Here is a 26919-nt window from a genome sequence, read left to right on the forward strand (position 1 = left end):
TGGGACGGCCCGCCCGGCGGCGCCATGTTTGTGAGGGGCAGCCGCCTCTTTCCGCGGCACCCAAGGCCCTCCGACACAGGCGCCTCGAAGGGCAGCTGGCCATCCTGCCGAGCCCAGGTCACGCCACCCATTGGTGCCATGTCAGGGGCAGCCGTCCGCCCCGCAGAGCCGCGCTTCGTCCTCTTCTGGCGCCATGACTGTGAGGGGCAGCCGTCCGCCCGGAAGCCGGGCCCCGGAGCTCGGAGGCGCCATGTTTGTGAGGGGCAGTTGGCGTCCGGCCCGCCTCGCCCCCTAGAGGCGGAGAAAGAACTGCACCCGGGCGGTGGGGACGTGCGACTGTCTGTGGGCTTCCGCTGCTGTGGGACGAGCCACGCCCCCTCCCCAGGCCCCGCCCCGCACGGACTGGGCACGCCCAGTGCTTCTCCTGTCGCTGACCACCTCTTACAGGACGTGGAAAAACTGGGTTAGCACCCCACCTCTCTTGGCAAATCTCCATGTTTTTATGAAGGCGGCTATTACTTGGACCACGAAACTTTTAACTGTCCTACTATTCTTTTTCCCTGCCTTTTCATTCCCCCATCACGCCTCCCTGTCACAAGCTAGTGCTTGACATGTTGGGCTGCTAGCTGCAAGGTCAGCAGTTCGAAACCAGCAGCCGGAGGATAAAGATGAAGATAATCTACCTCCGGTAAAGTAAGTCTCGGAAACCCACAGGGGCAGTTCTACCCCGGCCTTTAGGGTCTCCATGAGTTGGCATCGACTCTATGGCAGTGAGTTTTTTATTATGATCTGAAATCAAGTAAGCTTTGAACTGCTAACCTGTAGAGACATACAGCCTCAGAAATCATATATAGGGCCACTATGAGTAGAAATGAACTCGATGGCAGTGGCGGGTGGGATCGCCCATTACAGGAACTCTGATGGGTTAGGTTTGGGACTGCTAACAGCAACGTTGGGTTAACAGCAAACCCACAAACTTGAAGCGGTCTGCTCCTGTAAAGATTTATAGGTTCATATTTACTTCTCAGAAACCCCATTATCTTTGGACCTGTAAGGATTTGCAGCCTTAGGAAATCCGACAGTTGGGGACTGTGACTCAGAACTGACTCAATGGTAATAAGTACCAGTGGATGATGGTGTGTTTGGGTTTTGTGGGTACCACCTATTATGAAGAAACTACTAAATGCATGAGCTGGGATTTGAACTCGACCCCAAACCATAGTGACTCCTGGGCTAATCATTCTAATAGGGGAGGCTATTCACTTTGAGGTTATGAGACAGATCTGCACCAAGGCACTTCTGTTCACTCTCAGGGGCCTCTTTGGACAGAAACTGGCGAAGGTACAGTATCCTCTCATATGTACCCTCAACCCTCGGAAGCAACTTGCTAAACCGCAGCCTAGTGTCTTCATTTATTAAATGAGCATAATTCTGGCTTTAGGGTAAAGGCAGGCGTTAATAAAATGCCAGGCATACCATCAGCACTCAGTAGCAGCCAAAAGAATTGCTTCCCATCTATTGTCTGTGATCGAAACACACTGCCACAGTGTTGATTTCCACACAGAACACTCCTAGAGCGCGGAGTAAAACTGCCCCTTTGGGTTTCCAAGGCTGTAACTCTTTCTCTCCCTCGCAGTGGCTGGTGCTTGCCAACTGCTGACCTTATGGTTCGCATTCCAGTGTGTAACCCACAGCACCACCCTCACTGTATCATGATGTAGTGCCTCTAATAGTTGACTGTGCTTAGGACTCACCTGGGGAGCTTGGTGAACATGCAGTCTATTCAGTGCTGGGCTGGGGGACTCCTTGTGATATACAAGGAACTGCAAGGGTGCTTCATACTTAGGGAGGACAGGGCTGAAGGTTATCCGACGCTCTTAAACATAGTCAGACACACCCACTCATCAAAACTCTTTCTAAACCTACTGCCCTCCAGTGGATTCCGACTCATAGCAACCCTACAACAGGGTTTCTGAGACTGTAAATCTTTGAGCCCTTGCTCCACAGCATCCTCAGAACAGAAAAAAGTCATTTTCCAGTTGGCTCTGATTCACAGCAATCCTACAGATGGAGTTGAACTGCCCCTATAGGGTTTATAAAGCTTTCATTTTTAACCAAAGCAGGCTGCCACACAGTTCTCTGCTTTCTCTGCTGGTGGTTTTGAACCTGGGACCTTCAGTTAGCAGCCAAGTGCCTAACTCCTAAACCACCAGGGCTCCTTCTATCATGTAGACTAAACAGACAATGGAAGTAGTCTTTAAATGGATTGTTGGGCCTAAAAATGACTGACAAAGGGATTTCTCCTCCACTCTAGATTGGAAAGAAGGTTTAGGGTGTATATTAGATAGTGAGTGTGGTGTAGGTCTATATTAAATGGTGGGATATACTTTCATGAGACTTTTAACTGTAAAAAATTAGATCACAATATTTATGGTTTTCCCAGATACTTTCAAATATTAATAGCCCTTTCCTTGGTAAATAAAAAGATCAAATTAGATTTCCTTTAAAATGAAAAGTTTATTTTGCCTTTTGCCTAGAAGCAAAACTAGTGAAAATTAAAGTATAAAAATAAATATAATTTACATTAATGGACATTCCACTCAAAGTAAAAATAAAAATAACATATAAATAAAATTCCACCAAAACACAAAATAGTATCTGGCACTTTTATGAGAAAAAAAAAAGCTATGAATATTAAAAATGTGTAAAACACACAAGCTTTTTATGTTTAACTTAAAAAAAACACTCGTTTTCCATCCTTAATCAAAAACTAGTTGTAATGTTCTCTAAAACACTATCTATTTCAGCTAATTACCATACACAAAACTTTTAGCATCTACTTTTCTTATGGGAGAGACCCATGATATGAGTAAGCTATATCCTGAGTTTTCAGAATGATAAAGCATGGCTTATATTAATCACATCGGGGTCACCAAAAACAAACAAACAAATAAATGTGATCTGCTATACTTTGCCATTTTTAAACCAGGTACACACGTGTCGTCTGTCCTCTAAAGCTCCTGTTTACCCATTGAGTCAATGGCACACCTCAATAAAGGAAACCAAGTTCACACGCAGAGTGGTTACTTTCTGTCTATAACTGGATGCAAAGACTGAATTTTAAGTGGACCAGAAAATTGAAGGGAAAAAAAAAACCAATTTTTATCTCCATATTCTTAAAGGGATATTAAGAATGTCTATAATTTTGTTTTCAAATACCAGTATCTCTTCAAAATTCAAGTTATAAAGATCAATGTACACAATTCCAATTTTATGGGAGAAGCATAAAGCCCTTTTTGGAAATGGTGTGATAAGATGTAGAGGCATTCTCCTTCATAAAATCCTACTTGTTAACATTTGTTAGTTTATATTTTAAATGAACATACTAGTGATATAAAAAACAAAGGTGATCATTACTAGCGCTAAGGAATGCAGAATTTCAACCAGATAATATGAAGGGGCTTCAAAAAGTTCATGGAAAAATTCAATTACCTGTTCTATTTTGCCACAACTTTTTGAAGTCCCTTAGTATTACTACTCCCTTTGAAAATCTGAATTGTTATCCTATATAGCCCTTTACTCTCCCCTCAATCAAGCATGCTAGAAAAAGCAGACTATAGAGATACAAAATATGTGGGCTAAATAGAAAATGTTACTGCATGCCACATGTCATTCTCATTTACAGAAATAGATGTAACAAAGAATTCTTAAGGGCTACATTCAAGAAGACAGTGCCATCTTCCTCCAATCTGTTACCCTCCATTGAAGAAAGGAGCTTAAAGTCTAGCAGAAATGCTCACCAGGAGTTTGAGGTATTGGGTAATCTATGTGAAACCAATGATTTCCAAAGACAACTAGCTGTTGACAGGAATGTGTACTTATGGTAACCCACAACTCCACAGCTCCATCCTTGGCCAGCAGGCAAAAGTTGTATCCTCTATGATTATACTGTGAGTCGAAGAATATGCAGATTGAAAGGCAAATCAGTATTTTAAGTTACAAAATCAGGAGGGAAATTCTTCTGCAATTTCTCCTTGATTAGAACAGTATCTAATGTGTTTATGAAAGTAAATAATTAGTATGTAGAGATGAATGAAATTTATGTTTAGAAATTAGTTAGAATTTGTCACAACTTTTCAATAACCTATAAAATAAACCGAATGTCCTTTAAGTTCCGAAAAAGGATTTCCGTAGACATCTGCACTTCTAAAACAAGCTTATGTGAGTGCAGGTTAAGCACAGATAAGTGGCAATCACTTGTCCCCACCAAACCGCTCTGGAGAGCAGTGTGGGACAGGAATTAAGCAAACCGCGCCCTCTGACATTCATGTGGCAGGGTCTGTGGCGGAGACAATGAATATGAAGAGTAGCTTTCCCTTCTTATCCTAGTGAATGTTGTCTTCTTAAATTGTCGCAACATTTGGCCGCTTTCTTTGGATTTTTCCTGCATATACTCCTAGAAATAGAGCAAAAGTACTATTATTTCTCAATGTTAAGTCTTTCTATGATGACATCACACTTACTGTGTACTAGGCAGTGAGCTAAGCAACATACATGATCTCATTTAATCCTTACATACAGTAATCCACCAGTAGAAAATGCTACTACCATTTTAAGGATAATAAAATGGGCACAGAGGAGAAATCACTTGCCAAATTCCAAAGTGGCAGCACTAGAAGGAAAGATTCTGAGACCCTAGCCTTGTTCTTCTATGTAACCATTTTCATTATACCACCTCCCACTCTGTTTTAACTAGTGGTTTCTGATTTCCTTATAAACTCTCAAGCACAAAACATCGAATGAGCAAGCATGTCTCTTGCAATTGTCTAAATATGTGTTCATATATAAATACATCTTAAGAAAAATAAGAATTTTGGTACTTTTTTAGATATGTATTAGGTGGACATGTTAATTCCAGGGTTATTGCATTAATAATTATTGCAGTGCAATTAAATTCAGTAGTTCTAGAGGAACTACTGCACATTATTACTGCAATGACGGCCTGTTCATCCTTTATACTGTTGAGTATTACCAAATGACAAAAAGCACTGAACAAAAACTCTTACTGGTATGTGGCTTGAAGGCTGACAAATGGCAAGATGAAATGTATGAGAAAAGAACATGGAGAATAATCACAGTGGCAAATGAATACTGTTAGAAAAAAATATTAAGTTTCAACAATTTGCCAATGAGCTATGATTTATCACAATTATTTAACACTAAGATGAGAAAAACTTTCCAATGTCTGAAAATGCCACCTAACTTCACAAACAAACACAGCATCTAGTGCTTCATCTGGGCTCTTTTAACTTTCAAGCTAGCTGGTCTGGCTGCCTCTGGAGAAAGCAGGATCTTTAGCAATGTAATTCCCTTTCAGACAGCTTCATTAACTGTCACTTGAAGTGACTTCTAAATGATGACCTTTTACAACATCCTGTAGACAGCAACATTATGAATGATAATCACTATATCCTTGTAAAATGTGAGTAATCATTTCACAGTTATGATCCATATCATGTTCTTTTTGAATATAATCAATAACATAAAAAAATTTCCCAGGTTGTTTGTTCCCTCCTAATTTTGGGGAATTGCTTTGTAATACACTTTCTAAATAGACTTAATTGTGTACTAATGGGAAGATTAGAATTGATTAAAGATTTAATCTTCAAGGCCCACAGATTAATTTAGGTGTTTTGTTAAATGTGTAGAGAGCAGTATAGTTAAAGCAAAGCGTTCCCAAGTATTTTCACTAGATCAGCAATTTTTAGTGAGCATAGAAAATATTAAAGCATTAGATTAAGAGGTTTGGATTAGTTCAACATGGAGTTTGTCTTCTGGCCACCAAAAAGTACAATTTTTATACCTTTTTAAATTCAGTCCTTATAATCCTCAAATAATGACCACTCAGACTTAGCTCAAGTTTCTTATTGAGCAAAAGGTTAGTGTGGAGAAAAAAGGACCAAATTTACCCCTCCCGCTTGGCATATTCACAGGTGATCTAGTGGTCAAAAGAAGGAATTTGTCAAGCCCTACATACGCATGCAAAGAATTGTGGGTGATATACTTCCCCAGAGCTGAATAGACATATTCACATTTTGAACAGCTTAGGTATCAGATGTTTATATCTTACTGTTCATAAAAACGTGTGGTTTGGGGGGTTGTTTATTTTTAAATTTAAGCCTGAGTAATACTATACATTTTTAGGATTAAAAAAAATCCGTTTTCCATGAAATTGTTACAGAAATCAAGACTGGAGACCCACAGTCTTACTAAGATTTCCTGACTACAACAAAACACAGGAATGTTTACCAATAGGAATGATTGTGAATATGCCAAAATTAAGGTGGCAAGGAAAGACAAACCCTAGATCCCGACAGTGTGGCCTGAGTTGGGGGGCAGCTTGTGCACTTGTTTCTAGGGAATGAGCTTCAGGAAATGGTTTTCTACACACCTGACACAGGCGCTCGGTTAGACACTCTGCTCTGTGAAGACTTCTGTCTATTTTGCACAACCCCCTTCACTGAAGTCTTAGGGGTTCTAATTGAATATAAAAAAATTATTAAGTCACTTGCATTAGGGACTAAATGTTCAACATTAAAAGAAGGCAACCGCACTGTCTAAACTCCTCAATGCATAAAAAAAGAATATAAGTCTCATGCATGTACACAGTAAGGAAGCTATAAACTTTTGCTCCAGTCGATTATAGTCACTTTCATGAACTTACTATGGGGATTTTGTTTAAATAATGCGTAAAACAATATGAAGTGGATGGTAAAAACAAGTCAACGGAAGACGAAAACCAAAGCATAATACCCAACAGTATGCCCAGTGGGTTGTCTCTGGAGACAAAAGAACCTAGAAAACAACTTTGAAAGGACCTTCCCAATACTATAAACAAAACACATTTGCAAAATAATATTCTTTATGTAAAGAGCACTACAGTTATTTTCTTCCTATCGAAGCTATTCTTGATCTGAATTATTTTGATAAACCCGTCTCAGTGGCATCCTCACCCTTGTCTATTAAGTAGCCTGTGAGCAGGTGCATTCTGTCCTTGGTTTGGCTGAAGGACTCTGTTGACAAAGTAAATAAAAAAATTAACCAACAAGTAAATCCCATCTTCCCCTAGTATTCTTTCAGTAGTTGAGGTGGGAGTCATTTGTGCAATGATGTGGCCTATTAACCATGTGGTTCCTCTATTACCAGAAAGGCAACCACATTCATTAAAGAATATTAATATGGTACATATATTTTGCTCACCAAGAACCTGAAGTTGTTATCAGGAAGGAGATGTCCTATGTACGTTATTACTCTTTGTGCTTTTAAATGCTTTATGATCATCTTTACATAACTCAACTTATATATTCAAATATTTAAGAAAGAAATGTATCACTTAATTTATGTGAAAAGCAGGTCAGTATCAAAGAACCCCCTGGACTGTGGAGCGAACTAAAGAGAGAAGGGGCTCAAATTTCTGAGAGAGATTGAATATCCTGAACTCCATGAACATCATCTGGCCTGACATGTGACCAGAGGAGCAGGTGTGTCCTGAGTCCGCAACCATCCAGCCCAGTAGGGAATGTTCTTTTGATGTAAAGTAGAACAAAGCCAACAAAAGGAAGCTTGGAATTTATATAAATTTCCTTTTAAGAAAAATAAGTAACCCTTCATTTGAAACTGAGTTGTTTTTCTCACCTTGTTTCAGAAGGATTTTGTTTAACAAGAATTTTCTTATTTGGCATTCCCATTTCAGTGGCTCTAATGCAATACAAAGACAAAAACAATATATTTAGAGAAGGGGGAAAACAGGCTTAGAAATGTGCTACAGAATGATAGGAGGAAATCATCTTTAAAAATTGGTACACTACTTGAATGAGGGGGAGTGCTGGGTAGAGACCCACAGCCTATTTGTAGGCAATTGGACATCCCTTTACATAAAGGTCACGGGGAGGAGATGAGCCAGTCAGGTGCAGTATAGCACCAATGAAACATACATCTCTCCTCTACTTCTTTCATGTTTCCTCCCCCTCCACTATCATGACCCCAATTCTACCTTACAAATCTGACTAGACCAGAGTATAAGAGTTGGAAACACAGGGAATCCAGGACAGATAAACCCCTCAGGACCAATATTGAGAGTATCCATACCAGGAGGGGAAGGGAAAGATAGGGGAAGAAAGGAGAAACTGATCGCAAGGATCTACATATAACCCCCTCCCAGGGGGATGGACAACAGAAAAGTGGGTAAAGGGAGGCATCGTCAGTGTAAGACATGAAAAAATAATAATTTATAAACTATCAAGAGTTCATGGCGGAGGGAAGGTGGAGGAGGGAGGGGAAAAAACGAGAAGCTGATACCAAGGACTTAAGTAGAAAGAAAATGTTTTGAAAATGATGGCAACAAATGTACACATGTGCTTGACACAATGGATGGATGGATTGTGATAAGAGTTGTACGAGCCCCCAATAAAATGATTTTTTTTAAAAAGTTGGTACACTACTTACAGATCTACAGTAAGCCTACTAAAGAGTATTTTCACAGACTTTTTAAAAAGATAGTTATGAAGATATTCTTTCCATTAATTTTTCCTCCCATGAAGCCTTTTGGCTATCAGAAATAGAATATATTTAAGAAATAAAATTAAACACTGAATATGAGAATTAACTGTTTCTATGATTTTTTTATGGCAATCAATCATGCCAATTAAACATTGACATTTTAGTCATTAGATTCTACTATCTGATTTTAATTAATCTCTTTATAAAAAAATGAATTTATACTAGTTTAATTATGGAAAACTTAACTGTCCTTTATTTCTAATGTGAATATACTAATAGACCAACAGATAACTATATTAATTGGCTTACTAATAATTAATTAGGATGACATGAAAAAACTTACTTCATGTATTTCTTCCTATCAAGAGACTTCTGTGTTGCAGCTGAAAGAGCTACTCGTGGGCTTTTCATTTTATCCTTTGAAACAAACACATATGTATGTAACATAAAGCTCTAGTAGTACCAACAGTACAGTACCCTGGTATCGTAGGATAGGATGATCCCAAATTAAGAGAGAAGCTTCTCTGTGCTAGCATCTATATCGTTAACTTAAAATTTTTGTAAAGTAAGGAAAGCACTGGTGGCATAGTGAGTTATGCCTTGAGCTGCTAGCTGCAGTTCAAACTCACCAGTAGCTCTGCAGGAAAACAATGAGGCTTTTCTGTTCCTGTAAAAAATTACAGCTGGGAAACTAACTCACAGTGGCAGTTCGACGCTGTCCTGCAGGGTCACTATGAATCAGAATTAACTGCATGGTAGTGAGGTTTTTTTTGTGAAGTGAAGCACTGCGTTTTAAACAAATCACTACTTATTTTTCCCAATGAAATAATACAAATTTTGCTTGTTTTTCTTTTACCAGCCAAAAAACACTGATTCAACCGGACTTCCAACATTCATTTTCTTAAATTTCTACTTAATGTAGAGCCTGTTTCCTAGTTCTGACTTCCAGACAAAAGAAGGCATATATTCCAAGACAATGTCAAGAAAATGCAATCTATTGCAGCTGATGGTTTTTCATAAGCTAACCAAGGAACAGTTCAAGCTTCAATTCCAAAATCCAATAGGAAACAATATGTACCCCAATTACCCCAATTTCTTTTAAATGTCTCAACATTTAAATGTTGCTGGTAAACTTGGGAGTTATCTTTATTTTATAAATATAGGGAAGGTTTGGATGTAGGGAGGACTTGGAAGTCAATAAAGAGTGGTATTTAGTATCAATAACCCCAGACCTATGTGCTGGTTAAATTGTAGAAGTCATTGCCTTCCACATGAGAGGCCCACAGTCAGTTTAGGCCAATGCATTCACGTGCAGTCACCACGAACAGGTTTCAAGAGAGTTTCCAGAGGAAGATAAATTATAAAGAGAGTCCTGGCAATCTACTTCCAAGAATCAGCCAATGTCGACCACAAAGATCTGATGCACAACTTATCATGGGGATGGCATAAGACTGGGCAGTGTTTTGGTCTGTTGTGTATGGGGTTACCATGAATTTAAGGCCAATTTGATGGAAAATTAACAACCACAACCACCAAATCTTGAAGAAAGCTCATTCATTAGAAAATCATGTAGCAAAATAAAGAAATAGAAATAGAAAATCATGTAGCATACCATTTGCCTGAGCATTTTCTCTTTTTGAACTTCCCGGTCATGCTGTAGAATAGACATTCTTTCAGCTGAATCCATTACAAAGAATACGTCATGAATACCATACAGGGCAGCTCGCAACTAAGTTCAAAAGGAAGAAAATAGGGTCTCCATTGGGTGGGGGTGGGGGTGGAGAAAGATGAGATCAGAGTTCAGTAATACTATATACATTTAGTTAAAGTAAAAGGTTAATGTTTTAATTAAAACCTATTTTCAGTAATTAATAAAAGAAAAGAACTATACCACTCCCATTTCTTAAAAGCTTTCAAAATAGGTGTGTTTACCTGTGCTAGCACTCTTTCTTGAAGGGAGGCATCTTGTGCAGAAACAATTCCTCTCTTTAATGGTGCTTCTGACTGAAAACTTCGCATGAACTCCATAGTATCCTTAGAGAAAAAATATCTCTTCAAAAACCACGTTTTTATACAAATTCATGATCAGATGATAGTAAATCCAAAATGATGATTTGTGAGGAACAGAAGAATTTCTCTTACGTTGTCTCCCCAAAATATGTACCAGACTAGAGTGACTGTACAATAGGTGATCAGCGAAAGTAGGTCAGAGGTTATTCTCCTTAACATCAGCCATCTATAGTGGCTAGACTATTAGTCTGACTCACCCTAAATAAGACCCACTCCCTTCTGATAAGGATAATGGTGGTCTGTTCACTTGCAGGAGATACCAGAGAGGGCAAACCCGCCCAAGGGTGACCAAGGTTAGATAGTCATTATCAGCTGTCTACATCAAGCAGACACCACTGTTTATTCCACAACCAATGTGGGCACACCCCTAGGTGATTCTCCTCCTATTGATTGTATTGCTTATGTTAATACCCCTCCTGGTGACTCTATTGTCCACTATCAGGGAACTTGCATGCCTCCCAGAATAGTAATTGTCTGTTTTATTATATGAGACACCAGAGTGATCAAACTTGTTCTAGAATGAATTATATTGCCCCTTTCTGTGATGTATGACTCTATGATGCGTGGTTAGCAATAAATAAGGAGGCTCCCTGGTTCTCGGGAGGGTGGCTGGAGAAGGTGACTAAGGAGGATGAAGCAGCGGCTTCTTCTCTGATGGCTAAAGCCCCCTCCACGAGGACCATCAAGCCGGGTTGAGGTGAGATATGCTACCATGAATTGCGTCTGACTCCATTACTTGACTCCATCCTTTAACTCTCATGCTCTCTATGACTTTACTATAATCTCTACTTATTATCGCTGTACAATTGCACCTACCAAACCTGTGATGTTTTGTGGGGTTCCCTCTTCCCATTAACCCCACAATGATTAAAAATAAATAAAACAATCCAATTTTAAAAGTGGGCAAAGGACATGAACAGACACTTCCCCATTGAAGACATCCAAGCAGCAAACAAACACATGAAGAAATGCCCTCAATCATCAGTCACCAGAGACACAAAACAATGATGAGAGTGAATCCCACCCCAGCATTAATGACAAAGTTTAAAAACAACCCTCATATACTGCTGGGGGGCTGTAAAAGGGTTCAGCTACTAAAACTTGGGACTAGAAATACCACATAGATCCAGAAATCCCAATACTAGGTCTAGGGGCCGTGACATGACAAGTATACCCTTGTTCAGTGCAACAGTACAATAGCAAAACGATGGAAACAACACAAATGCCCATCAGCAGATGAAAGGACAAACTACGGTTTGATGGACTACTACACAGCAGGAAGAAGAATGCTGACTCTGAAACAATACTTCAAAACATGATAAACCAAGAGGATACTCTGCAGCATGAAATCAATCACAAAAGGGCAAATATTGTATGAGGCCACTATTATTTTTAAAAATCAAGAAAAGGTTTAAAAGCAGAGAGAGCAACACTCTTTAGGTGAGAGATGCAAGGAAGGAAAATTCACGAACTAGAAGATTCATGTTTGTTAACTTGGATGAAAGGGTAGGTAGTATACAAAAGGCGCAAGGGGCGGCACAAAATGATCAAAGCAAAGGAAAACCAGATGCAGCACAGAATCTGAGGCAATAAAGGTAAATTCTACTTCCTACCCAATCCTTCAGAAACTGCCATAACAATAATTGATGAGTGGATACAGAGCGACACTAAAGCTGAACAGGGGTGGGAAAGTGGATGGGACCACAGCAACGATTACACAGGCTTGACAGGATCTGTCCTCATATGTATTTGCAAGGGAGCTTCGGAAGTTCATGGGATCCCATAAAATGGAATTAAAAGATAATGGAAAATTTCCACAAACTTTTTGAAGTCCCCCATACACATACTGTAAAAATATATCCACGAATATAGTAGAGCATACAGGGGACAAGATTAGGAAAACTTCTTCGCCATAACCAAATACCTTAGAGGAATGAGTCACTGGACCTAGGGGCTCAAGACCATAGTCTTAGGGGACACTGAGATCAAAAGGCAATGTAGTCAACAAAGACAGTTTTATGCATCCTACTTTGGTAAGTAGCTGCTGGGATTAAAAGTTCATGAGCAGCCTCCTAAGGTGCAGCTATTGGTCTCTCTCTGCATTTGGAGCAAAGAAGACTAATGGATCAATGGACGAAGGGACCACCCAAACCTTCGTTTCCATAATCTTGAAATCAGAAGAACTAGAGGGTGCCCAGCTACCACTACCAACTACTCTGAAAGAAATCACAATAGAAGGTCCTGGTTACAGTAAGAAAGAGCTATGCAACAAAACCCTAATCAAAACAAAACAAACAGGCTTACTATAATGACAAACTGATAAAACCTCTAAGACACCCTTCTATCCTGGTACTATTCTCGCCACTGGCTGCACTTCTAGTCCCCCAATAGACAAGAATACAAGTCAATAATAACAACAGAGTATAAATCAATAATAACACACTCCTTAGAACAATCAACCATGAGATCAAGAGTACAACATTTGCCCAAGGATAAAGCTCAGAAGACAAGAAGGGACAGAAAAGAAGGGTGAATGGAAATGGTAAATCAGAGAGTGGAAAGAGTTATTACATTGTGCGGATTACCATCAAAGTTCCCAAACTAAATGGGTGTAAATTGCTGAATGGAAAACCAATCTGCTCTGTAAACTTACACCCACATTACAGTAAAAAGTTTATTAAAAAATTGCAAAGAACACAAGTTACTAAGAACCCTAAGAATATGTTGAGATTCATTCATTTTGCTGTGTGTATCTGTAGTTCATTCTTTTTATCGATGAACTCTATTCATTGCACGGATATGTGACAATTTGTCCATACCCCTGTTACACATTTGGATTGTTTCTAGCTTTGAGTTATTACAAGTAAAATTCATATGAACACTGTGTACAAGTCTTCAAGTGAACACATGCTGTCTTTTCTAGTCAGTAAATACCTGGCGGGCATACATTTGACTTTTTAAGCAACTTCTGCAGTGTTTTTCAAAGTTGCTTACCGTGTTCTACTCGCGTTAGCAAAGCATAAAACTTGCTGTTTGTTACAGTCCTCTAGGCTGCCATACGAACCACATAGAAGACATTGTAGTTAGGTCCAAATGGGACCTCTGTCAGTGATCCAATGTGTAACTGTTCCAGTTTTTAATTTGTCTACTTTGTTTTCTTTTTTAAAATTTTTGTTTGTGATTAAGATTTTGCTGTTTCGTTCTGTGGTTGTGGTTGGGCCATCTGTATGTGTTTTGGTTTGGTTTTGTATGTATTTCTGTAAAGGAGACTCAGGAGAGGTAAGGCAAAGGGACAGTGTGGGGGAGGTGGGCAGGAAATGGAGAGCTCACACAATGAGCACAGGAAGAAGAAATATCCTGGCACTGATAGTGGTGATAGCTGCACAACTCTTATGAATGTGAGTGAAGTAGTGAAATGTATGGTATGTGTACTGTATATCAGTGAAACTGTTAAAAATAAACTAAAAAAACTACTAAGAATTCAAACAACACTCACTTGATTGAGGCCAAAAAATTCAGAATATACAAACTATTTCATTTACATATTATTTACATTATGGGAAGAGGATGATTAGTCTTCTAAAACTGCCTGTTTTACTAGGTTTTGAGCTATTCTATCAGTTCAAATGTCACAATGACCATACTTTTACAGTTTGTCGAAGTTGCTTCAGCCGCTCTGTCTGCATGAGCCTTCGAGTCAGGTATCCTTTTGCCACTGCACTTACTTTGTTGAATTTTGCTTGTACTTCTGCACTGAAAACCTAAGAGGGAGAAAATAATTTTTTTTAAAGAACCTATGCATTAGACTCAAATCCTCACCAGACTCACTGTCATTAAGCCAATTCCAATTCATAGTGACCCTACAGAAGAGAGGAGAATGGCCCTTATGGGAGTAGAAAGCCTCATCTTTCTCCCACAGAACAATTGGTGGTTTTGAACTGCTAACTGTGTGGTTAGCAGCCCACCAATTACCACTACACTATCAAGGCTCTACTAGCATTAGACTAGAGACTGGTTTTCTTAATTATTATAGTCAACTAACTAAATTACTAACTAGAAATAACAAAAACTAGTAACTAAAGTTCTATTTGTATATTCTATGTAGTGCGATCTTGAATAAAAGCTATTTGTATAAACAAAAATACACATGCTCATTTATACAACCTCAGATGGTATCACTCTACAGAAATACATACAATTTGAACACAGTATAATTATGTACGCATAATTAAATTTGCCTACCTGAGACCATCTAGTTTTGGCCCTTCCAAAGGGTCTTATTACGGAGATTTTAGTCAAACCGCTACTTGATGATCCCCAGAGGTAGAATGACGATTCACTTGCAGAACTAAAGCTATGTTGTAGGGTTGAATTTGTGAAAGCTAGAAAAATATACATATAAATACGCATTATACTTGATGTCTTATAGGCAGATTATACAGAAAATTCAAACAAGCACTTGTGACACACCTTAAGAAGAACAGCTGTCCCTGAAACTGATCCACATGCAGACTTCAAATATTTATGGACTTTAAGCTTATGTACCAGATGGCTCTTTTCACTCAAACAGCATCTTAAGATCATTGAAGGTGTGAATATAAGCCCTTACAGAGAATGGGGATTACATGTAACTCAAGATCACTGGGGAGGTAGGTGGCAAACTGTGTTTTCACTTGAAGCATGTCTCCTGCTACACAGATAAACAAAGAGTGGCTTCTGAGCCCAATTTCTGCCATTGTCTTTACTGAGGGGTCTTTTCTCATGAACACCTGCTCACTCACTGATCTCTGAGCCGCGGCCATCAGTTTTCATTGACTAATAAGCTGCTGCCAGAGAGCAGTGGGCTAAACACGGAATTCCTTAAGGAAAGCAGCTACAGTTTTAAAGTATGCCCCCCACATTATCCTAAAATTACCAGAATTATTTGTAGTATGGAATGAATCCACTTGAGACAGCATCGTATCAAGCAAGCCAGAATCACTTATTTGTCTCCATTCTACCTCCACCGCAGTGTTACCGTCCAATTCCGAGCCTGCTGTTCTAACTGCCTTCTTCTCTTTTAACATGTTCGCCTGTTCTTCTATTTCCTGAAGATTAACAGTTTAACACGTAAGATTTTCAGTTCAATTACATCCCCTAAATCTGTGCATTATCAAATGTTTAGTTTTTCTTCCCTCAAATTAAGATACCGTATATACTCGTGTATAACCCGAGTTTCTCGGGACATATTTAATGCAGTTTTTGTGGTAAAATTAGGTGCCTTGGCTGATATTCTGGTCAGCTTATACTCAAGTATATATGGTAATTAAATTGTATCTAAAATATAAAACACTAAGTATAATAATCTTAAAACAAGTGTCCTTTTTCTCAGGATATAGCTCTTGTGGAAGGTGTATTTTGGGATCTACTTATAAAAGTTCATTTTAAATTATTAAGTTTTGAATCATGGATTTAATTACACAATTACTTTTAGATCAAGATCTAAATAACAAACCTCACACACTGGCAGTAAAAAATATTAGACATGCATCAAAATCAGGGGCCTCAAAAAAAACCCCAAAACCCCAGCCACCTTTCATTCAGATATGCAGGGCTGAAAAGCACAGATGTCTTACGCTTGACCAAGGTCCACAAGTGGCCCCCGCTGTTTCACGTTCCAGCTCCAAAGCCCTGCATTTCATTCCTCACCTTCTGCAGTCTTTCCTGTTCCCTCTCCTGCTCAGCTATCAGTAGTGATAACTGCTGGGCATGCTGCTCTTCCAGTCGCTTCCGCATTTCTTCAAAAGCTAGCATTTTGCTTTTTAAGATCTCCTCGCCTTCTGAAAAGAAACATGTCCTCTCAAATTTAAAAAACTTACTATAATGCTCACTTTAAAATATGCTTCTGATTAAAGTATGTTCTGATTTGACATCACGTTAATCAAGACATAAATGGTCCCGCATTTAACTACATTCTTGTGTTGCTGCTCTTCTCACATCAGCACCCACCTTTCCCCACTCCAGGAGCAAATCCCATGGTAGTTTCAATTGCCTCATATGCTGTGAAAGTTGGACATTGAGTAAGGAAGACTGAAGAACCAATGCATTTGACGTGTGGTGCTGGCAATGAATATTGCCATGACGAAGTACCATGGATTGCCAGGAGGATAAGCAAATAGGTCTTGGAAGAAGTATGGCCAGAGTGCCCCATCGAGGCAAGACTAGTGGGACTTCATCTTATATACTCTGGACATGTGTCAGGAGAGACTAGTCCCAGAGAACATGCCCAGGAAGGTAGATGGGCAGTGAAAAAGAGGAAGGTCTTCAAAGAGTGGGCTTGACACAGTGGCTACAACCATGGGCCCAGACCTAGAAACAACTGTGAAGTTGGTGCAGGACCAGGACCAGGGTTTCCTTCTGTTGTGCACATGGTTGCGTTGGGTTAGGATTGATTTGATGGCACCTAACAATAATCTTTTTTGGAAGCAGACTGTCTCATCTTTCTCTCCCAGAGCCACTGGAAGGTACGAATCCTTAATATCCCAACACTTAATCCACTGCACTACCATTAAGGATCACAGCCTTGAAAACCCTATGGGTCAATGCTACTGTTTTATAGGGTTGCTAGGCATCGGGATCAACTCAACAGCACCCAACAATAACAACATTGTCCTACTTCTTTGGTCTTCCCCTAATGCTTTACTAAATATATTTTATTCGGCTACAATAATCTTCATTTGTCATATAGAATTTTTCATAGGCAAGTGGAGCCACAAAAGCAGACTTGTAATTCTTTACAACTGAAAGCCTCTCAGCTCAACCAAGGAACTGGAAGCAGGCGTCCATTCTGCTCTATCTTCCAAACTTTACAAATCGAGTACCTCTCCTGGGGCTCTCTCCCTCAGGAGGTGCACTCTAGCTGTGGGCAGCTCTCAGCATCCCACACTGCATCCCTTGAATGCTGTCTCAGATGCCCAGCTGGCTCCATGATTGGCTTCCTCAGCATCTTCACATCCACTGGCCCTGCTCTTCGGGAAGTACTGACAGAACGGCCACACAGTGGCTGGGGTCTTCTGAAGTCACCACCCTATGTTACCGACTTGGAGGATCCAAGGTGGCTCCCCAGATACCAACTGTTTCTAATAGCACTCTTATACTGTTGTGTGGGGCGCAAGCTGTCTCCCCAAACCCTATTTTCCCCATAATCCTATGATATATAAAGTGTGTAACTTTATTGAACACAGGACTTTTCAGGATGATACACTGAAATGTCTAACCCAGCAGTTCTCAATCTGGGAGTCGAATGTCCATTTCACAGGGGTCGCCCAATTCATAACTAGCAAAATTAGAGTTATGAAGTAACAATGAAAATAATTTTATGGTTGGGGCGATGGGGTCACCACAACATGAGGAACTGTATTAAAGGGTCGTGGCATTAGGAAGGTTGAGAACCACTGGTCTGTGTCTAAGAACTTAAGTTACCTGGTTATGTTTTCCTATCAGGGATGAAATATTATTAAACATGAAACAAAGCAAAGTAAAATGGAGAAAGGCAATGTTTTAACAAAATACTATTAATGTAACACTAGATGCAACAGGAACATCATTTGTGATATTTTCTCTAATAATTTGAAAAGTGCTTGCTGAACGTCCAGTGACATGAAGTGCTCATTCTAAATGAAACAACAATAAATGCCAATCATAATGGTCTGGCAGATTAAAATGATGTGTCGTTTCCTGCAAGAACTTTCCCCAAAGTTTATCGATTATTTCCTCTAAAATACCAAATAGACTATAAAGACTTCATAATTTACATAACAAAGGTCATTAAAGAAAACATTGTGGTAGTTATATAATCATTTGTCAATCTGAGGATAGGGGTTGAGTCTAGTCTGTCAATCAGATCATAGCCAATGAGGCCTCTGTGTGGCCATGGATTTCTCCTGAGAATTGTTTTTATCTCCTTGAAAGTGGGAGAGACTCTTTGCTTACTTCCTTGGAGATGCTCTACTGACAAGACACATGGCACTACGCTGGCAGACCCGGTGCCCTGGGTCCTGGAGAAGCCACGTGAAGACCCCTGCCAGCACTGAGATGCTTACAATGCCACTGAATCCAGAGACTTTCTACCCACTGACCCTGCGATCATCCTGCATTGTGCATCATTGCATGTGTTTCGTGAGTCAGAAGACTTTATAGATTGGTAACGGACATATGGGTTAACATCGGACTTATGGACTTGATCTGGACTGGGCTGGGATGTTTTCTCAATGTTCAATTCCTCTTGTATATAAAACTCTTTCTTATACATGATTGTCTCCATGAATTTGTTTTTCTAGTCTACCCAGACTAACACACATATCAAATGGCAATAAATGCTATAGTGGTTAATTAAGTGCATGGATGCTAACTAAAAGGTTGGTAGTTTGAACCTATCAGCACAGCCACTCTTCAAAAGTCGGCTTCGTAGATTTACTGCCTTGGAAAGCCTATGGGACAGAGTTCTACTCTGTAGGGTTTCTATGAGTCAGCATTGACTCCATGAAAATGGCTATGGTATTGTGGGGTTTTTAACTATACTCTCTAGTAACATAAAGGAGACTAAGTACCCTGATGAACAAAAGAAAGCAACTGGGGTTGTTTTTTTTTTGGTAAAATGCCAAAGTATTAAAGGTACCATCTGCTTTACAGGCATCAAATGATTCAAGGTTTCCTTACCTTTTGAACTACTTTCTAACATTTTATTCTTGTTAACGCAGACAGAGGCCTTCGGGTATCTTTTCTCTAACAAAGGTTGCCTTTCCTGGTCAGCTATTCCAGTTGTACCATAGGGGTAGTTTTCTTTCTGCAAACTGTCAATCTCTAAATCTAGTTTCCGCTTAACTTTCTCAAGACTGTTTTCCAAAAGCTCTTCATTTCCATAGGACACCCTGGGTGTGCCCATCTCTTGTCTACTGTTCTGGTTTTGCATCAGTAAAGGAGATGGGTTCTTTACATCATAAGACTTATTCAGTTCCATCTGGGAGCTGTCATTTTTCTGTAGCACACTGGCTGACTTAAGTCCACTCACGGTCTCAAAGTTGTGGCTCACTACACATTGACTGGGGCCACATGGTTCATGCAATCTCGGCACTGCGGTAGCATCCACTGTGTGTGGTCCTCTCCCATCAGATGTTACCTGACCTTCCTCAGCATCAAGTCCATGAGGAATTTTAGTTACTAGTTGGTTTCCTGAAGATGGACATACCTGATTTGATTTACTTAAAGCCGTTTCTTCCACGGTTTGAGACATATTTCTGCTGTCATAAACTTTGCTTGGACAACCTTCAGCCACATCCAGTGGTAACTTTGGCATGGTTTTTGGTATGTTTGCTTTCTCATCAGTATCTTGAATGATTAAATCCACTGCCTGCACTTTTCCTTTAGGGCTTAATTCACAGGCATTTATTGGGTTATTTATGAGTATGTGACAGGCTGATGATGGCCTAGAACGTCTTCGATGCATTTTAGGACTCATACTTGGCTCAGGACTAGGTAATTTGGCATATGAACCAGTAAGACTTTTGTTAACATTATTTTCAGGAACAAGAGTGGAAATCACTTTAAAAGCAGAGTCAGAATCTAAAACAGTTGGATGGCCAGCTTGTATAGTTATATCTACTTTAGAAAAGCTCCCTAGAACAGATGAATTTGTGCTGCTTGCTTGAGTGGAAGCACCTTGGAGAAGAACATTTGACTTGTTAAGGCTTGGTTTGTCGGGAATGACTGAGTTTTTGCCTGTCAACTGGGCTTTCTCCTTTACAGAGTCAGTCACTTTAACAGCATCATTCTCTTTGTCTGAATGACTCTCATTAAGACTCCTCTTTGTGCTGCTTCCCAGACTGCGTCTGGATTGTTCTCTTTCTATATAATCTTTTGATTTTTTCATCAGGTTTTGAAGACTCATTATATAGGGATCAGGAGTGACTTCTTCCAAAAGTGATGTATCTTGTTCTTCATTTTTGGGGACATGACTATCAGAAAATAGCGTCTCTTGTGAGATCTTTGGAGAAGCTTCATTTTTTACGTGGCTAATATCTGAACCATCACATTGCTTTAGAGAGCTAAATTCTTCTGAGTCACTAGCTAAGTCTACTCCATTTGATTTAAATTGGTCCTCATTACCCAAAGGCAAAATCCCAGTTATTTTTTGAAGATTTGCTGAAGTAGAGTGTTCAGGAGGGCTGTTTGGAAGTGTAGCAGGAACAGTCACGTGTGTTTCGGAATTAAAGTAAACAGTGTCTGACTCCCACTGATCAAAATCACTGGCATTCGGTGCTTTTCTAACCTGAAAAAGAACATTTAGAAATTAACATTCCCTCATACAACCAAAAAGTCTTTGATTTCATTATATTCTAAAAACAGAACTGAAATTGAAGATTCAGTGTCCTGATATTTAAAAATAAATAAATAAATAAACTAAGATGACCTGTATCCAATGGTATTTTATTTCACACAGGGCTGAAACAGTAATCACACGTGTCAGTCTGTTAAAGAAAAGCAACAGAAAAAAAAGAACTTATCTAACTTGATACAAATATGTACCAATAAATGCACGTGAATGCATTTATTGGTACATATTTGGTGGCACATTGGGTTAAGTGTTTGGGCGCTAACTCAGATTGACATTTTAAGGAACTCTAAGAAGCTGTTTTATATTTTCCTCTGGGGTTGCAGGGAGTCAGAATTGATTCAGTGGTAGTGGGTTTTTGTTTTGGGGGGATGTATATGCATGTGAATTTATGTGTATAAATAAAGAAAAACAAACATATACACAAGAGGTTTTTTCAAAAGCTCATGGAAAAATGGAATTAAAAGATCATAGGATTTTTCCACCAACATTTTGGAGGTCTCAATCATACATAAACATATATATATATACATATGGAAATATGTACCATTTAAGGATAAAAGCATTTATTCTAGTTGTATATTATTAAAGTCACCATGGTTAGGATGCAATGCTAAGAGTTAAATAACAATTAATTAAATATCTTACATAAATGATCAGGATATTAGTTTAGCAAAAATAATTAATAAGACCTCACCTCCACTGATGCCTACTCCAAATCTTAGCTAAAATCTCTCTATGAAATGAGGCAAATTATAATGATAGTGGATGATTGCTCAAATATACAGCTTAAGTTACTTAGAATTTTTTTAATTCAACTTAAAAACAAATTAATTACCAGAAAATTCAATTACACTAATTGATAGTTAAAAACAACAACCTGCCGATGTAGTTTTGGGATAACCAAAACAGGAAAAATTAAACTGAGAAAAGCTACGTACACAAAAGACACAAAATTACATTTGTTAACCTGACTGCGCAAAAGAAAAAAAGAGTAAACTATGAGGGTTTCTAAATATGAGCAAGCATACAGTAAACTGGTGAAGATCACTCATTAAATAAAAATACTGTCATAGGCTCTTGAATCCTAAACATTAAAATATTTGTATGCTGTTTTCGATACATGTGCCCACCCCACCCCCACCCCCTCCCCTAGGCTATATATGGCTCGCCTGTTTCACTTTTCAAATCCCAAGTCATATAATGGTTTCCAGGTGCTACTCGGTAAACATACAACAAGGTGAACAGCTTAGTCACTACCTCCGGACTAAAATAAACCAAACAAAAACACATTCATGAAACCCCTGAACATGTTCATAGGTCTAGGGAAAAAAAATCATTCTTTAACTTAAAATATTTTACATTTTTTATATTGAGCAGCTATAATTTTTATATATCACTAAAATATGCCGTTAGTTATGAGTATTTTTTTAAATTTATCACAGTCACAGGTTTTATTTTTTATTTTTTTTCAGTACAGTCACAGGTTTTAGATGTAAAACACCTTAGTTAGAAAGCTATTTACATTACATAAAATTTTTCTATCTTTATAATTAAGTCATCATTTTAACATTGTAAATTCTCAGGCTCAATAATAAAATTTTTTCTAATGCTTCCTCCCCCAATCCCCACCCTCAACTATCATGACCGCAATTCTACTTTACAAATCAGATTGGACCAGAACATGCATATTGCTACCAATAAGAGCCCACAACACAGGGAATCCAGGATAGATAAACCCCTCGGGACTAAAAAGGAGCATAGAGATACCAGGAGGATAAGGGGAAGGTGGGGAGAGCAAGGGGGTATTGATCACAAGGATTGACATATAATCCCCTCCCAGGGAGACGAACAATAGAAAAGTGGGTGAAGGATGACAGAGGATGATGTAAGATATGAAAATAATAATCTATAACTTATCAAGGGTCCATGAGGGAGGGAGGACGGGGAAGGGGGGTAATGAGGAGCTGATACCAAGGGTTCAAGAGAAAGAAAATACTTTGAAAATGATGATGGCAACATATGTACAAACGTGCTTGACACAATGGATGAATGTATGAATTGTGATAAAAGATGTAAGAGCCCCCGGTAAAAGTATTTAATTAAAAAAATCATTTCATTGGGGGGTCTTACAACTCTTATAACAATCCATACATCAATTGTATCAAGCGTATTTGTACATATGTTGCCATCATTATATTCTAAACATTTACTTTTTATTTGAGACCTTGGTATCAGCTACTCTTTTTTCCCTCCCTCCCACCCTTGTGACTCCATGATAAATTATGTTATTATTATTATTTTCATATTTTACACTGCTGTCTCCCTTCCCCCACAGTTTCTGTTGTTCATCCCCGGGGGTGGGGGTGGGGGTGGTTATGTGTCCATCATTGCTAACGGTTCCCCCTTCCTCCCCTCCTTCCCCACCTTTCCCCTACTCTCCTGGTATCCCTACTCCCCTATCTGACCTGGATTCCGTGTGTCATGAACTCTTATCTGTACCTGTGAACATGCTCTAGTCTAACCCGGAGACAAAGGCAGGACTGAGGTAATGATAGTGGGGGGTGAGAAAGCCTCAAGGAACCAGAGGAATATTGTGTGTTTCATCGGTGCTATGTGGTGCCCTGGTTGACTCATCCCTTCCTTGTGACCTTTCTGTGACAGATGTCCCATTGTCTACAGATGGGCTTTAGGTCTCCACTCTGTACTCCCCTTGTTCTCAACAATAATTTTATTATCGTATATACTTGAGTATAAGCCAACCCGAATATCAGTTGAGGCACCTAATTTTACCACAAAAACTGCATTAAAAATGTGCTGGAAAATTCGGCTTATCCACAAGTATATACGGTAGTTGAAGACTTCTTAGCTTCCTCAAAAAGATAAAGATATGCCATTTTTATTTCAATAATGGGATAGATTTGCTGTAATTAGAGCTCTGTGTTAGATATTTTAAATTTTTAATATGGATAGTAATTAAATTTTACAAAATAAAATTATTCCCTACAACACTGAAAAATGGAAGGCAGTAAGAAATATCCTAAGGTTCATTACACATGTGTTACCTGGTATAAATCAGATAAGTCACAAGTCTCTAAGATTATGAACAAAAGAAAATATGCAACTAGCAAAACAGTACAATAGGTAATAGTAGAAATTATTTGTTCAATTGAATTAATTCATTTTTCTTTTTAGTATAAAATGATCCAGACCTTGAAATTGTTTATATAAATTTAAATTAGGCTAAGCAAACATAATTGCAAAAGGTATAGGTCTGCTTGAATGATTTACATTTGCATCTAGGGAATCCTATTTGTCTAATCTAAATTGCATTTGTTCATCTAAGAGTGTAATCGTCATTAAACAAAACAAAACATGGGGGCAGTTTTTTACTGAAAATGAGAATAAGGTCATTTAGTCCATAATCTGATTAGTTTAGGGATAAATTACAATGGTCAATTCCACCATTTTGTGACCACAAATTCAATGTTTGTAGAGTCAGAAGACGCAGACAATAAGCGATTGTATTCAGTGCAAGTCTCCATTGTCTAAACACCCTCTGATTCAAGTACTCTGTGTTACTAACAAGCAAGTGAATTTTCTTTGGAGTAACTGAAATATCACAAATTATGAAGCTTTCAAACTTACCAGTAAAACGTACTGGTAATTAACTAGTACAAATATACTCTGCAGGTACTATCAATACTTAAGACAACATTCTTATAATTTTTAAAATTACAATTAAAAGAGCTTAAATGACACACCTGGACATTTTCAAGAATCTCCTGGACACGAGTCAATAAAGCTTTCTTCCTATTCACCTGCTTTCTTGCTTCTACATCAAGTGCTTTCTGCTTTTCCTGTTGCATCTCCTTTCGTCTCTCAACGTTAAGCTGTAAAATATAATATGCACTTACTGCTCAATGCTAAACCCATCCTCAAAACAGGAAGATTTTAATAAGAAAGATTAAGAATATGTGCAATCAACAAAGCTAGACTACAGTGAAAGAAACTGGAACAATTGTTGAAAGGTGAGGGATTGACAGAGATGCGCATCAGGGATTTGTGTTGAGGAAAATGTTCTGCAGGACTGGGAGTTATCCAGGTGCAGGCCATACAGCAAATCTCATGGAACTACAGCACTTAAGATCAGTGAATCTCACGGTATACAATTATTATGAATTGGGAAAAAATGGGAGCATTAAAGAAGGGGGAGCTGCTAATTTATCAAATGTTCTAAAATGAAAGAATTACAATTAACTCTGTTGTAAGTTGCTGAGCTTTCCATGTGGCAACATCTTCACTTGCATGAGTTAGATTCTTCAACTTTGAATCTTCTAATCAGTGCACAATTACTCTGCTGCCAGACACCCAAAAAGGAAAAAGGCCTGAAAGTTTAGGGTAAAAGAAATATATTTGATTTGCCTCCAAAATGACAATGTATTCTTTGCTCCTTCTTATTGTACTCAACTATAAAAATAAAATGGATCTAATTAATCAAAGGCTTCCAAGCAGTCTTTTTATAATGGATTCAACTTCCTAGAAATTTAGTTACTGCATTAAGGAGTCAGGAAGATTATTTTAGATTTATACAAATGGAAAAGCATGTCACATAATAAAATTACTCCTAAACTGCAATATTCACCTAATAAATACAACATAAATGCGTGGATTTATAGCCATGATCTTGCTTATTAATTAAGTAGTAACTAATAGGGGCACTATGAATCAGAATCAACTGCAGAGCAATGGAGTAATGGAATTAAAGAACATAAACAACAACACTCAAACATTTTGGTCCAGATTAAATTCATTAAGCAACATATCATCAAATATTGTATCAAACTATTGTTCTAAATTTTTTCGTTTACTTGCATGATGCAAAAGATCATTTCACAGTTAACTTGCTAATCAAAAAGAGAAAATGTCTACCTGTAAAGAGCCGTCTGTCAATCACCACCATAAGTCAGGCATCAAACTAAGCATCATTAACAGAAGGATAACTGGGCATTGTGTTAGGTCTGATTTAATTTAATATGAAGTATGTAGGATCCTCTCATAAGAATCCTTTCCAAAAACGTTTAACCTAATAAATCTAATAAAACTTTTAGATTTAATTTTCAGCTTCTAAAAAGCAAAGAAATGTCAGAATAATTTAATCACCACCATGAGAAACAACTGGTTCGAACTCCAGACACCAGAATCCAGAGCCTGGCCCACACCCACTTCTCTTCAGTGTCTCGGAGCTCATGCTCCACACAGTGATGGTCAGATCTCGGCAACCCTGCCATTTAGAGCTGATTCATTCAGTATATGAGTCTATAAGATGGACCGGTTAGTTAAACTAAGTCACTACTAGTGTACATGGAGGTGATTTGTGAAATTCCCCAAAATGGAATTGCTGAGTCAAAGGTTATGCAAACTCAAAAATAGTATCGACTTATCTTCTCAGCAAAAGTGCCTTTTCACCCACAACCTAAGGAATGGTATTTGCTCTCTGCCAATCTACTAAGGAAAAAATGCAAACTCATTTTTGTTTATCTTTACAAGTCGTTAAGTATGAATAAAGGTTACCTATCTTTTTAAATGTTTATAAGCCTTTATTTGCTTGTTTTGTGAACTGCTTATTTATGTTTTTCGGCCACTTTTATATTAGTTCTTTTACTGACTTGTAGGAGTATTTTAATATATTAGGGAGGCTTGGTAGTGACTGCACTAAGAGTTAGGCTGCTAACCAAAATATTGGTGGTTGGAAGCCACCAGCCGGGTCTAAGGCGGAGAGATGTAGCAGTCTGCTCCCCTATAGATTGACAGCTTGGGAAACCCTGTGGGGAGCAATTCTACCCTGTCCTGTCGAGTAACTCTGAGTCAGGATCATCTCCATGGCAAGGCTTTTATATATATATATATATATATATATA

At 38.6% G+C, this 26919-nt stretch overlaps 1 protein-coding gene across 4 annotated transcripts in view; it reads right to left on the reverse strand.

Annotated features, from left to right (window-relative positions):
- Window positions 1–2638: 2638 nt before the first annotated feature.
- CCP110 (centriolar coiled-coil protein 110) overlaps window positions 2639–26919 on the reverse strand; it is a 32972-nt gene continuing 8691 nt past the window's right edge. For 2 of the 4 annotated variants that reach the window (XM_045285882.1, XM_004705744.2), the window contains 13 exons: window positions 24763–24891; window positions 19327–20935; window positions 16318–16448; window positions 15545–15716; window positions 14872–15011; window positions 14274–14390; window positions 10492–10593; window positions 10172–10288; window positions 8903–8976; window positions 7696–7758; window positions 7014–7073; window positions 6452–6537; window positions 2639–4456 (listed from right to left, as the gene is read on the reverse strand). In XM_045285882.1, coding sequence (XP_045141817.1) covers window positions 4404–4456; window positions 6452–6537; window positions 7014–7073; window positions 7696–7758; window positions 8903–8976; window positions 10172–10288; window positions 10492–10593; window positions 14274–14390; window positions 14872–15011; window positions 15545–15716; window positions 16318–16448; window positions 19327–20935; window positions 24763–24867 — 2829 coding nt within the window. In that variant the 5' untranslated portion in view covers window positions 24868–24891 and the 3' untranslated portion in view covers window positions 2639–4403. Of the gene's footprint in view, window positions 4457–6451; window positions 6538–7013; window positions 7074–7695; window positions 7759–8902; window positions 8977–10171; window positions 10289–10491; window positions 10594–14273; window positions 14391–14871; window positions 15012–15544; window positions 15717–16317; window positions 16449–19326; window positions 20936–24762; window positions 24892–25252; window positions 25317–26919 lie in introns of those variants that run through there. The other 2 variants (XM_045285883.1, XM_004705745.3) reach the window with 2 other exon arrangements.

The sequence above is a fragment of the Echinops telfairi genome, unplaced genomic scaffold, assembly GCF_000313985.2.
Source record: "Echinops telfairi isolate 266 unplaced genomic scaffold, ASM31398v2 ScPeMD7_5;HRSCAF=22, whole genome shotgun sequence".
NCBI lineage: Eukaryota > Metazoa > Chordata > Mammalia > Afrosoricida > Tenrecidae > Echinops > Echinops telfairi.